The sequence below is a fragment of the Apodemus sylvaticus genome, chromosome 2, assembly GCF_947179515.1.
Source record: "Apodemus sylvaticus chromosome 2, mApoSyl1.1, whole genome shotgun sequence".
NCBI lineage: Eukaryota > Metazoa > Chordata > Mammalia > Rodentia > Muridae > Apodemus > Apodemus sylvaticus.
In genome coordinates this window covers 146,529,487-146,542,957 of record NC_067473.1, presented here as the reverse complement: position 1 = coordinate 146,542,957, position 13,471 = coordinate 146,529,487, and the positions used below count along the sequence as shown (strand labels likewise).

Here is a 13,471-nt window from a genome sequence, read left to right as displayed (position 1 = left end):
TTCATCATCTGCAGCATTCTCCTGAGGACCCTCCGGGAAGGGAGGGGAGAACCCAGATAGAAGAAGATGCTGGCTAAGTGGGGGTCAGAAAGCAGGGATGCCCACAGTGGTTGGGCATTTTGAATCCCAGTTAAGATTTATGAGTCCCAACCTCAGCTTTAGTGGTAGACTCCAGCTTTGTAAGCTGTAGACTGTGGCCCCATATAGAGTTGACCCCATGAATGTGGAGGATGGGGGCGGGAAAGCTTAGCAACCACTAAAGGTGTCTGCAAGCGCAGCGACCCAAAACAAAGCAACAGCAGAAGCGTGGTGAGTCTGCGGTGTGTCTGGACACACTCACCTGTGTCTCACCGTGTGTGCTCACCGAGCCTTGGTTCTGAGCACCTGGTGTGTGTACCCCATTCTGCTGCTGCGCACAGTGTGGCGATCTCTGGAGAGCACTTGGCTCAGACTGGAGATGACTGTGTTAGGATCTTCAGGCGTCTTACTGCTTGCTACAGCTTTTCTGCTCTTTTGGAAACTGATTTTTAGTGTCTTCCTGCCATCATTCCTCAGCGTGCGTTATAGTAAGTGTCTTGGCTACAGACATGGCTCAGTGGTTAGGGCTGTGTCCTGTTCTTTCTCACAGAGGACCAGAGTTCAAGTCTCTCACGAATATCAAGTGGCTCACAACCATCTAAAAGTCCACAGAGGGTTCAATACCCTTTCTGGCCTCCATGGGTACTACATGCACATGGTGCACAGACGTACATGAAGGCAAAAAGATTCATTATCTCTTTGCTTTGTATTGTTTTGATTTTGAAAACTCTACTTGAATTATTAACTTGAGTCTCTCCTCCCCTCCTCTCCCCTCCCCCTTTCTCTCTCCCCTCCCCTATCCTCTTCCCTCTCCTCCCCTTTCCTCTCCTCCTCTCCCCTCCTCTCCCCTCCCCCTTTCTCTCTCCCCTCCCCTATCCTCTTCCCTCCCCTATCCCCTCCCTGTCCCCCCCTTTTGGTTTTTCTTTTTTCTTTTCTTTTTTTTTTTTTTTTTGGTTTTGTTTTTCGAGATAGGGTTTTTCTATGTAGCCTTGGCTGTCCTGGAGACTAGGCTGGCCTTGAACTCAGAAATCCACCTGCCTCTGCCTCCCAAGTGCTGGGATTAGAAGCGTGCGCCACCACCGCCCTTCTCTTTTGGTTTTTCAAGACAGGGTTTCTCTGTGTAGCCCTGGCTATCCTGGACTTGCTTTGTAGACCAGGCTGTCCTCAAACTCACAGAGGCCTGCCTGCTTCTGCCTCTGATGTGCTGGGATTAAAAATCGTACGCCACCACACCTGCCTTTATTGATTCAAATCAAAACCCCTGATTTGAATTTCTTATAAAAATAGTTCAGTAAAATTTGGTTTGGGATTAGGACAGAACTTCTAGCACTTTCATTAATGTCTCTAAACAAATACATCCTTTTCCATCTTGCACTATATATTTATATGAGACAGCATTCTCAGCACTGAAAGATTATAAAATGAAAATACTGATCAATTCTGAAAGATGTCAAATAGTCAGTTAAGATTTATTAAATTTAAATGAGATATACATCCATCTCATTAGTATGCAGTATATTTTCATATTTAATAAATGGTAGAATTATATATATACCAAAGAATTGTTCTGCAATACATTTTTTAATGATTATTATCTAAATATTTTATTTTTATACTTAACTTCTATATGTATATACTTGGGTATATGCATCTGTAGAAGTTTCTTGGGCCAAAGGAGTTTGTGCATGAAACATTTTAAAATCTCTGACGCTGAAGAAGTGGGCCAGTGGTCACATCACTAACCACCCTGGCAGAGGCTGAGTTGTGTTCCCAGCACCCAGGCCAAGGCAGCTCAGCTCCAGGGAATCTGATGACCTCTCCTGGCCTCCACAGCTTCTGCACACACGCACTGCACTCACTCGTCTTCACACACTCACACAAGTGAAAATAGATCTTACAAAGCAAGCAAGCGCTGCCCTGGACAGCCTTTCCTGTTGCTGTTAACATTGTGGGGGGGGGGGGGCTTCCTTTGTGGTGCAGTGACTGGGAGCCTCTTGGTGGCAGTCCACCCAAGCTGTGCATTACACACTCCTCGATTCGCTGGTACATGCTGTGGTCTGAAGGAGAGGAAGCATCTTTACTGCCACTCCTGGGACTGTGGGTGCTTTTACACAGTGTGGACTTGGTGCGCCTTCTAACAGCAGCCTGGGTAGGATTGCAGAAGCTTGGTATTCAACATGTTTTAGTGCCTTTTGATAGTCAGATTAACCTTTTCCTTCAGTTTTTAAAAATCTACTTTAGCTAGCTGTCATGTGGTTGGGACTTTTTTTTTTTTTATTAAGACTTTTGATGCTCTTTGGGCGTTTGTGTCTGTGCCACACCTATGCAGTGTCTGCAGAGGCCAGAAGAGGGCATTGCATCTCTTGGAGCTGGAGTTCTAAGATGGTTGTGAGCCACCCAACATGGGTGTTGGGAACTGAACCCTGGAAGAGTAGGAGGTGCTCCTAACCTCAATGCCAGCTCTCCTTCCCCTTGTTGAGAGGAAACAAAATCAAATACCATTGTCTTTTATCCTTTGTGTACTTAGAGGTACTTAAAACCGCGTAAGACTGTGGACGTTGTCAAGTCCTCACGTGCCAGCTGTGCTCTCTGGGACTCGGTCACGCTTGGAGCTTCTCTGTCATTATCTCCTGAATGAAGCCTGAGTGGCCCACACATCTGCAGACAGCCAGAGAATCTGGTCTCAGCCCCCCACAGGGGTCCCCAGAGCCCTCGTGTGTCAGGGTTGAGTACAGTGGTCATCTCTGTGCTTTGCCTGGTGTGCTGTCTCTTCAGCTGCCCATTTTGCTCTTCCTGGCTCTGGTCAGACGTGGCCTCAGTACCATAGGCTGTGCTTGGCTCAGCCAAGCCACCAGGTTCTCCAGGCGAGGCTCAGGAGATCTGCGTGAAGTTGTATTCAAATGCTCCTTGTGTCAGTCTGTCAGGTCCCCTGTGGCCCTGCTAATGACCTTCCCCTGTTGTTAGATGAAGGCTATACATTCAGGTCATGGTTCTCCTCAGCCTCACTGTAGCTCTGCACCCAAGGCCTGCCCAGGGCTGGACCCCACATGGCCACACTGACCTGGCTGGCTAGACAGGCTGCTTGCCTGAGCTCAGCCTCCTGGTACTGGGCCTGCGGTTCTGAGCAGCAGTGTGACAGGTGCTTTTTTGTTATAACCAGAGGGCTGGAGGACAGCGGCTTGGTCACTGAGCAGTAGAAGTGTGGTCCAGACTTGTGCCTTGGCAGACAGTAGGTCACATCTTTTATCTCTACTGGCTTGGGCCTGCTCACTGAGTTGCCCAACAGCCCTTCTTTAAAAAACAAAAAGTGACCCAGAACGCGATGGCCACAGCTGAACTGCTCAGAGAGTCTGATTTCTTTGCACCTTCTCCCCAGCTGTTCATCTCTGTGCTGGAGACTCATTATTTACAAGAAAATAAATATGCCTCAGCTGCCTGGGCCCCTGCCCCACAAGGCCCTGGGCCTATGAGAAGGTTGTGCAATGTCGCAGGGCAGATAGTGTACTGGGGTGCCTTCCCTCCTACTGAGACAGTGACGTCAGCCTGGTCACCAAGGCTGTGGTCAGACAGGAGACACGCCAGTGCAGCCGAGTGGCTGGTGTGGGAACCTGTGGTTTGATGTTTTGACTTTCGGTTCAAACATGGTGGAGGGCACATGGGGGATGGGAAGTTGAACGTTTGATGTTGAAAGCTAGCGTAGCTGACTGCGGGGGCCATATTCCTGTAGTCCCAGTTGGTTGAGGCTATGATGGGCAGAAGATGGGTTTGAGGCCAGCCTGGGCCACACGGTGAGACCCCCATCTTGACCAGCAAGCAAGCAAGTGAATACACACTGCTGTTTTGAAAGTTAAGTTCTGTGTTTTGTTGACTGTAAAAGGCGAGAGAGAAAGGAGCAGCTGGCTGGTCTTGAGTCTGGCTAGGATCACTGTGTTTAGAAAGTGAGGTCTTAGAGTCCTCCACGTGCAGGATTTCAGATGAGGCGCGTGTTGCTCTCCCCCATCCCTGAGTTCCAACGTGACTTTGGTGTTGACAGCTCACGTGTGACATCATGATCTAGCTTTGTCTTTTGTCTTCCCACCCCCGAGTTTGTGCGTATGTGCCTATGTAATAGGGATGGTGCCCAGGGCCCTGTGTGCCCTAGGGCAGTGCTTGGCCTCCAGCCCTGTCCTTTCTATTATTTTTTCCTTAAAATAAATATATGCTAATACTTATGACATCCTAGGCCAAGAGAACATCTTGCTTGTTTGTAATTGGGGGGAAGATGTTTAAAAAGCGATTAAACATTCTACAATGGTGCTGTGAGTGGAAATAGTAGGTATACAGCATTTGCATGTGTCTGGGGTGTTCTTGAAGAACCATGCTAGGGATAGAACTCAGGTATGCCCTAGGAAGGCGCTCTGCTGAGATCGTTCTAACCTTGCTCTGCCACTTCAAGAGCATAGCATATGAGCTTTAACATACAAGCATTGGACAGCTTCCCTCAGAGTGGGGATGGACCCAAAGATGAGCAAAGGGGTATCAGAGACCAAACCTGGTCACCACTGAGGATGGTTGCCCTTCCTTCAGCTTTGTGTCAGAGGTGTTCGTCTGCCTAGCAGAGGACATACTTCCTGTCTGCAGCTCACCTGAGTAAGCCATTCAGCTCACCCTGGTCATGCGTGTGATGAGACTTCAGAAGTGCCCATGAGGTGCCCCGTGCTACGTGGGACTCACACCCTCATCCTCAAGGGACTCTGCAATTCCTTTGACTCCTTTGTCCCCAGTGCATTCCTGGAAACTGTCCTGTGGACTCCTCTTCTTCTGTGCTAGCCTCACCGAAGCCCAGCCACTCTTTGCTGTGTGAACTTCAAATGGCGGAGGCACCATTGTTGCTTTCTGCCATGGCCTGGGGGTGTGGAGTGGAGGGTTTTCTCCACCAAGCGTGTGCAGAGAAGCCACTGAGCGACTGGCTTCTCTCTTCAAGTTATGGGGTCTGTGGGTGGTTTCTGTTCTGGGGCTGGGCTGCCCCATAGCTGCTGTCCTGAATGACTGCTCCTATTTTGGACCCCTTAGAACTTGTTGCCGTGGTGATTGTTTCCATAGCAATGTCTGTTGCCCCAGCGGGCAGCTGATGAAATGGCTCCTGAAACTCTGGGGTCCATGCTGAGCCTGTGTCCTCCCCACTCCGTGGCCCCTGCCAGGAGTGTTGGGAAACACTGGGCACAGAGTGTATGGTGTAGGCTGTTTTGTGTGGGTTGGTCTGTAGGGGTAGTGACTTCCTCTGGCTTCATGGAGATCTCCGTCTGCTCACCAGAGTCTTAAAGAGGTATCCCTGCTCTGTAGAGGAAGAAGTCCAAGAAACAGGGCTGGGAAAGGAACAAGAGGCCAGGGAGGGAAAAAATCTTACACCTTCTCAAGGTCTGAGGATGATCACTGCTTCATCAAAGGTTAGGAAGCCAAGGCCTATCCAGACCAGCCAGAGTCTGTGAGAGTGGCAGGCCAGTACAAGATCAGGGTGAGCTACCCGTGCAGTATGGAAAGTTCCAGTCCGCCCTGTGGCCAGATGCTGTACAAGAAATCCCGCTGGGGTGTATTACAGGTCACTGTATATTTGTGAGTTTATATCTTGCTGTCTAAACTGGCAGGGTTTTTATTTTTCCTGGTGGATTCTCAGAAGGTCTTTCCCTCCCTCCTTCCCACTAACAAAATCGCATTTGTCGCCTGTATGTGAAGCTGACGCCTGTTTGACGGCCGGCCGTGCATCAGTGATGATATGAAGGGAAGTGAGTGGTCACAAAGCTGGCTTTTCTTGGGTACCACAGCACCTCAGATATAATTGACCTCACACTAATATGACTCTTAATTGTGACTGGTGGAAATAAGATTGGTCAGGCCACAGAATCCAGTGTGTAACTGCCCAACAGAAGGCTTTCTCTGTTAGCTCCCTTAGGACTTAGAATGTTTGAGTTTTCACTCAAGGTAATTATAACTCCTGTTATAAATTTTAGGAGGTACAAACCCCTTAGTATTTGAAAAGTCTTACTGTCTTGATTCACAACCAGGCACAAATTTGTCTCTCAGCTCAACGCTCCTGACAAAACAGCCCAAAAAATATCAGACTGACTGTCAGAGCAGATCTGTGTCACAGCTCTTGGGAGCTCCTAACTGTGAAACACATTTTGAGAGTTGCAGCTTGGGACTGGAGAGGTAGCTCAGTGGTTAAGAGCACTTGTTGCTCTTCGAGAGAGCCTGGCCTCCATTCCCAGCATTCATGTCGGGCAACTCATACCTGCCTGTAACTACAGCTCCAGGGATCCAACAATTCTTCTGACCTCCATAGGCATTGTACACACACACACACACACACACACACACAGAGACATGTTTCAAGAAAAATATAATAAAAACAGCAACATCAGCTTGTCAACAGCAGTTCTGTGCGCTTTCTTATAAAGGTATGGGACTGAATTCCTTCCTGAGAATGAAAGGCCTTCCGAGGGTTAGCTTCCCTTTGGGGCTTGCTCCCGATTATTTTCCTCTCTAGGCTGTTTATAGCAACTTTTCGTTTTAAACTCTACCCTAAAGAGCCAGTGCTGGCAAACCTTGTTGATGTCAAATGTCCCCTGCTTGGCAGTGGCTGCATGCCCAGACCATGTTCTGAGAATGGCAGACTGCCTGCTGTATTGCCAAAACTTTCCACAGAGAGTTTTGCAAGGGCCCGGGCGGGGCGCCAGGGAGCTGGGGGACTGTGGAGACCACAATGGGGCGCTTCTCCAGCCCGCCCGCCCGCCCGCCCAAGATAACATCCTAATTCTCTTTGCATAGGTGAAGCTTCTCTCAGGGGAGAACCCAGAATGCAGACCCTCCCGGTGGCCTCAGCTCTCAGCAGCCACCGCACAGGCCCGCCTCCCATCAGCCCCAGCAAGAGGAAATTCAGCTTGGAACCCGGGGACAAGGACTTGGACTGTGAAAATGATCACGTCTCCAAGATGAGCCGGATCTTCAGCCCCCATTTGTAAGTTCCACCCTCTGGGATCTTGCTTGCTCTGGGCTGGGCTGTTTCCCTTCACCTTTCCCCTATCACATCATTATGATTTCATTAGTTATTGATAGACGACGTTGTTTATAAAAGATAGGTGGTGTTTATATGCCAGGAAGGTGTCGAGCTCATTTCAGTGACTGGTGCAGAGACAAAATCACATTTCCTTTCAACTCCCACAACCTCTCACGTTGGAGGGGAGCAACCCTTAAGGTGGACTATTGGTACTGTTTGGAAAACTTGTCTTTTGCTTGCCGGTTTCTTCTGCTGGCCATTATGCAAATCCATACTGGGTGTCTGTTGAGTATCGGAGTGAAGGCTGTTGCATGGGTGTCCCGTATTGCGCCGTGTTTGACCATGCACCGTGCAGCTAGTGGTAGCCTGGAGCCAGGGTGAGAAAGGCCCTCATGGTGTCAGGTCCTTGATTGGCATTGCAGTTGATTGGATTGCCCTAGTGTCTTCTCATTTTCTTTCCTTTTCTTCTTCTTTAAACTTTTTCTTTCGTTTTATAAAGATTTTACTTATTTTCATGTGCATTGGTGAATTGCCTGCATGCATGTTGATACAAGGGTGCCAGAGTGACTGGAACTGGATTACATACAGGTAGTTGTGAGTCACCATGTGGAGGCTGGAGATTGAACCCATGCCTTCTGGAAGAGCAGCCAGTGCTCTTAACCACCCGGCCTTCTCTCCAGCCTACCTCTTAAACCCATTTTCAAGATGAAGAAACTCAAGCTGAAGTTCTCTGAATCTGTGACATGCTCTGGCTGGCTCAGGCAGTGTACGCCGCATTCCTCCTTCAGGACTTGGTGTCTGGGCTGTGGCAGCTGTGTAGCCAGTCCATGTCCCCACGTGCACATGAGTGGTTTGTAATCACCGGAATTGCTGCACAGACAGGGCTCACTGGTGCTGGCAGCAGGTGCAGTGCAGGGTCCCTCCTGCAGACTGCGCTCTGCAGCTGGAGGCGGCCGCCCGGCCTCTGCTGCCTCAGCCGCGTCCTTGCATTCCACGCATGCCAATCTGCCTGCTCTGTTGTGTTCAGTCATAAGACACTGACAGAGGTATTTATCCTCAAATAAATCACTGTAGTGTTAGTCAGAGGCTGAGCCTGCAGTCTGGAGCCTGGAATTTGCTACACTCAGGAATCCAGCAGCGGAGGCTGCGCAGAGCAGAACAGTCTCCTTTCTCACTCTGCCTGGGAGGGACTCAGAATGGCGCTCCTTGCTGAGAGGTCTGGCGTCCACTCTTGTATTACCCTCCATCCAACTTTCCCAAATAAGAGACTTTTGACTCTTTGTTTTCTTTTTCAAGGGAGGGGAAGGGAAGAAGAGGCAGCCGTGTGGCGACGTAGACTGCTTTAGTCGTAGCCCCTCTTCTTGGCCTTCCAGCTGTGGGGTGTAGACCTGGTGTATCTGGGCCTGGTGTCCTTATGTATCTGAGTTAAAACAAGGAAATGCGTAGGTGGATACTGCCTTATCATCAATAACCTCATTGTGCAGATGTTGGCTGTGAGGACAGCAGAAGACACGAGCGCGTTGAGTGTTTGCGAATGTGTGTCTTGGACTGGGTGCCCTGACTCAGATGCCACCTTCTTCTTGTCCCACGGGGCAGTGAACATGTCTTCCTGTTAGGCTATTGTAAGGACTCAGTGCAGTGCCTGGTGACCAGCCTTATTTGTTTCACTGAGGCTGGATCTTATGTGACCAGAGTGGCCTTGAACTCACATGGTAGCCCTGGCTGGCCTTGAACTTGATTCTCCTTCCTCTGCCTTTTCGCCGTGGGGATTACAGATGGGCACCACCACTCCTGGCTGTAGTTAATGTCGTTAGAGTGTTAAAACAGTTGAAAAATCATTTTGTAACTTCCTGGTGATTGACAACAAGAGCTTGAAATACCAACTCTCTAAAGAGCTTTAAGCCTACAGGATGGTGAGGGGCAGCAGTACAGCTCCAGGGCAGCGTCTGCGGGCTCTCGAGTAGCCCCCAGCACTGGGGAAATGAGAGAACTGTCAGATTTGGCCTGCAGCTCCCAATTAGCATCTTTATGCAAAGTTTGAGGAAAAATAGAAACTGTGTCCTCATTCTGCCAGACTCTCTGGGCTCCCCACAGGTAGGTGGCTTTCCACCATTTTTCTTCAGTTATAGTAAAATACACATATAAATTCTGTGTGCATGTTCATGAATGTGCATGAAGGTGCATATATGTGTAGGTATGAGTGGAGGCCAAGGATTGCCACTAGGCATTTTCTCAATCTTGCTTATTGATGTCGTTGGTCCTTAGTATGTGTGTTAATTGACTTGTAGATGCGTCTTGTTTGAGCTGTGGTGTGTTCCTTCCTCTGTATTTTGTGGCTAAGAGGACATTAGGGTTACTATTCTGTGGGGTCAGAAATGACCCTAGTGTATTTGTATCTTGAAAGGGAATGCGAGGTGATTCTGTGTCTGTGTTCTGTCTTTCTAGAATTTGCTAATGGTGTGCAAGCAAAATGTGTCTTGTTAGCTTTATCGATAAGGGGATTGTGCCGATGCTGAGGAGGGCTTGCTGCTGGAACAGTTTGTGCCACTCGCCAAGAAGATGCCGTTCTCTGACCCCATGGTGTGATGCTGTCCAGTGCAGGTGGAGCCAGTGAGGGGTCCTGAAGTGCAGTGGGAGCTACAGGGGGGACACCCCTCGAGATTGCTCCAGTGCTTGGTCCTTGTCGACTCTGAGGAAGACAATTCCTTCTGAAGAAACGTGCTGCAAACGTGGATGTTGGGGAGTTGGACTGGGTGGGGTGGGATTGCTACTGTGGAGGGGAGGGCTCAGGGAGTGGCTTTGGTGCAACCTGCTGTGTGTGTGTGTGTGTGTGTGTGTGTGTGTGTGTGTGTGTGTGACTATTCACAGAGCCCGTGAGTTCTAGTTCACCCAGCCTCATAGTTGTCCCCGAGGCTCTCCTTTTTCTCCTAGCCTCATGGCCGCAGTCGCAGGAAGCCCTGGTCCCTTGGCAGGTGTCACATGGTGATTTCTCTTACTGGGGGAAGCCTTCTGATACAATGGACACTCGCCACAGCCTGAGATACAAACTTCACAGGAGAGGAAAGTTGGGGACTGGGGCTGTGATTTAGTGGCAGAGCATTCGAAACATTTCAGTCCCCGGCTCCATGGCATTTAAAAGTTAAATTAAGATGAATCGAGAGTTCCTGTCCTCAGTTGCCCTAGCTACATTTTAAACTCAGGGGCTACCGTGGCGTGGCCAGCAGTGTTTACTGTGGGCAGCCAGCGCTAGAACGCGGCCATCTTCACAGGGATCCCTGCCCAGTGTTTTTCTAGACACTTGCCATTAAAAAGTCCTGAGTCCCTGTCGGCACTGCCATTCTGTCCCTGTCTAGGCCTGCAGTGTGCACTCCAGATGCCCTGCTCATAGGTGCCAGTCTGAGGAAACCCTAATAAGAGGTCTGGTGTGTTTGCGGGTCCCTTTTCATGTTCTTGTGATGAATGTATGAACTCCATACATTCGTGCCCCTCCCCCGTCAGAACAGTTTCAATTATCCGTTGCTTTTTGCATTGAGTTCTAGATTTTTTTCCTCGCCTTTGTTGACTTTATATTATTTTGCTTGTTTGTTTGTTTGTTTGTTCGTATTTTGTTTTTTGAGACAGGGTTTCTCTGTGTAGCCCTGGCTGTCCTGGAACTTACTCTGTAGACCAGGCCGGCCTTGAATTGAGAGATCCACCTCCCTCTGCCTCCCAAGTGCTGGGATTAAAGGCGTGCGTCACTACCCCACCACTGTCCTGCTTTATTCTATCTTTAAGATGTTAACCTGCTTGCAGCAGAAACTATCTTAGAAAGTACACCTGGGCAAAGTGTGACTCTGTCCCGTGAGCCACCAGCCTTCCAAAAGCAAGTGTGAGCTCTTACTTCCCTTTTCCTCACAGGGAGCCACAGTTTTCCAGCCCATATGGGCATTGGAACAGGTCACCGTGGAGACCCTTCGCTCCATGTCTGTGCTGACAGCTGCATAGCAGTCCAGGCCCACACACTCCTGAGTTCCTGGCTAGTCCCCTTGTGTAGGACCCTTAAGGTTATTGCCGTTACAAGGCCACCTACAAGGCTCTGTGCATCTGCAGCGGTGTAAGCTTGCGATGCAGCCGTGCTCAGTCTCCCTGGCTTTGGGACTTGTCTGGGGCTGCTTGGCTGGTGAGACCTGGGGAGGGTTCTTTGCTGACCAGGCAGTGCTGACAGGAAGCAGTACAGGTTTCAGCCATACATTACAGCAGGATGTACAGGTGAACTGTTAAGTTAGCTACCTGGGAGGGGCAGGAGTATTTGTGGAGTGCTTGCCCAAGGCTAGTTCTGTATTAGACAGCCAGAATATTCTACTTCAGCAGTAGATGTAACCTTTTCTTTCACCATAGGTGGATCTCCCCTGACCCACTTCCCTGCCTTCCTGCCCTCGCTTATTTGAGCTGTTTTTCATTTGTTTTGTTTGTGTGTTTGTTTTTAAAGAAGCAGACATTGGGGGACTGGAGAGATGGCTCAGTGGTTAAGAGCACTGACTGCTCTTCCAGATGTCCTGAGTTCAATTCCTAGCAACCACATGGTGGCTCACAACCATCTGTAATTGAATCTGATTCCCTCTTCTGGTGTGTCTGAAGACAGAACACACACACACACACACACACACACACACACACACACACACACACACACTACATACATATATAACCATTCTGATTACTGGCACAGAGCACACACTGACAGTGACTTCTGTGTTGGGTTGTGTGACACTTCCACCTGGGAGTGCCCCAGGTGCAGTGGGGTCCCCTTTTGATCGCAGGGATAGGAAATAGCCTCCCTAGCCTCTGAGCAGGCCAAGCTCAGGGGCTCCTGCCGGGGCCAACACCATGCTGAGCCCTTGTCCTCACCTTCTGCCCTGGTGTGGTCTTGTGACCAGTGTGCTCTCCCGCTCTTCTAAGTCTGACTTAGGCAGATCTGGGGGAGCACTTGGTAGCCTGTGGACCTTTTGTCTCTTTTCCTATCTGCTTCCCTTAGGGAATCCCCTGGGTGTTTTCTCTCCTCTCCATGGGGTGAGCAGAGAGCATGTGAACCCCAAGTTGGGACTCTGGTGTGTGAAGAGGATGGAGAAAGCGTTTGAAGGATTAGGCGTGTGCTGGTAGGAGTGGCTCACTGGCTAGGGTGGGTTGTGGTTCCCTGTGGGTTTGCTTACTGGGGCCGGGGAGCTAGTGGCACCCTCTGCTTTGCCGATCCTCTGGTTCTTATTGTTGTCCCATATTGGCTCACTGTGCACCCTGACTTGATCCCGGAGGTGACCCTGCTTCTTATTTCCTGAGTCCCTTTGGTCCCAGTGTGTGCTACCAACAGGTTTTTTGTCCCCCAAGAGGGGGACATTAAAGCTGAACTGAGTGGCCATTGAACAAACATGTTGCTTCCCCAACTTTGCTCAACTGAGACTGGATGCCAAGGAGCCTTCACAGGGCAGCTGGTCTGCTGAGGTATTCGGCAGAGGGTGTGGACGTCCGTCACTCAGCAAGATGGCCGCTGGTAGAGAGAAGGCTTCTCTGTGACAGCAGCCTCTGTGTGTACTGGGTACCAGCCGTGTACCGATCATGGGCATGACCTTGTGTCCTCGTTCTAGAATGTCAGTGTCCCCGCTCTTCCCCTTTTAAGACAGCAGCATGGGACCTCTGTAACTCAACTGAGGTCCACCTCTGGCTGGTGATAGCCGTGACAGGCTTTCCCACCTTCCAGTCCTGGCAACTGCCTTACAGTGGTGTGTGTGGCACACGCCTGAGTCTTAGTTCTGTCACGAGACTTTATTGTTATACCTTTTAGACAGATTGAAGTTTCAGGACAATCAAAATGTAATTGCTGGTACTTTGAGGGGTGACAACTGCTCATGATGGCCACACCCACAATGGCTGGGCCCTCCCATGTCAGTCACTAATTAAGAACATGTCTGACAGGCTTGCTACAGCTTGATCTACAGGCATTTTCTTAATTAGGGATCCTTCTTCTTAGATGGCTCTAGGTTATGTCAAGTTGACACAAAACCATCCAACACACTGTTCGTTTGTTCTCTCTCTCTCTCTCTCTCTCTCTCTCTCTCTCTCTCTCTCTCCTTCATTCCACTATCCTTGGGTGTTCTGGTGTTTAAGAGACTGTTTTACAGTCAAGATCTTAGTTTCCCTGAACAGAAACTCAGACACGAAGATACTACTAAGATGGGATCTTCTTTCCTTCTCTCTCACTTGCTTGTGTTCGACTTGTAGAACAGAAATTAGAAGAGAGCCTGTGTCTTTTTAAAAGAAAGAAAGAAAGAAAGAAAGAAAGAAAGAAAGAAAGAAAGAAAGAAAGAAAGAAAGAAAAGAAAGAAAGAT

The 13,471-nt window shown here is 49.4% G+C and overlaps 1 protein-coding gene across 3 annotated transcripts in view; it reads left to right on the top strand.

Moving 5' to 3' along the window:
* Vgll4 (vestigial like family member 4) overlaps positions 1-13,471 on the top strand; it is a 111,608-nt gene that overhangs the window by 76,576 nt on the left and 21,561 nt on the right. For all 3 annotated transcript variants that reach the window (XM_052174582.1, XM_052174581.1, XM_052174580.1), the window contains one exon: positions 6,883-7,072. In XM_052174582.1, coding sequence (XP_052030542.1) covers positions 6,883-7,072 — 190 coding nt within the window. The remainder of the gene's footprint in view (positions 1-6,882; positions 7,073-13,471) is intronic.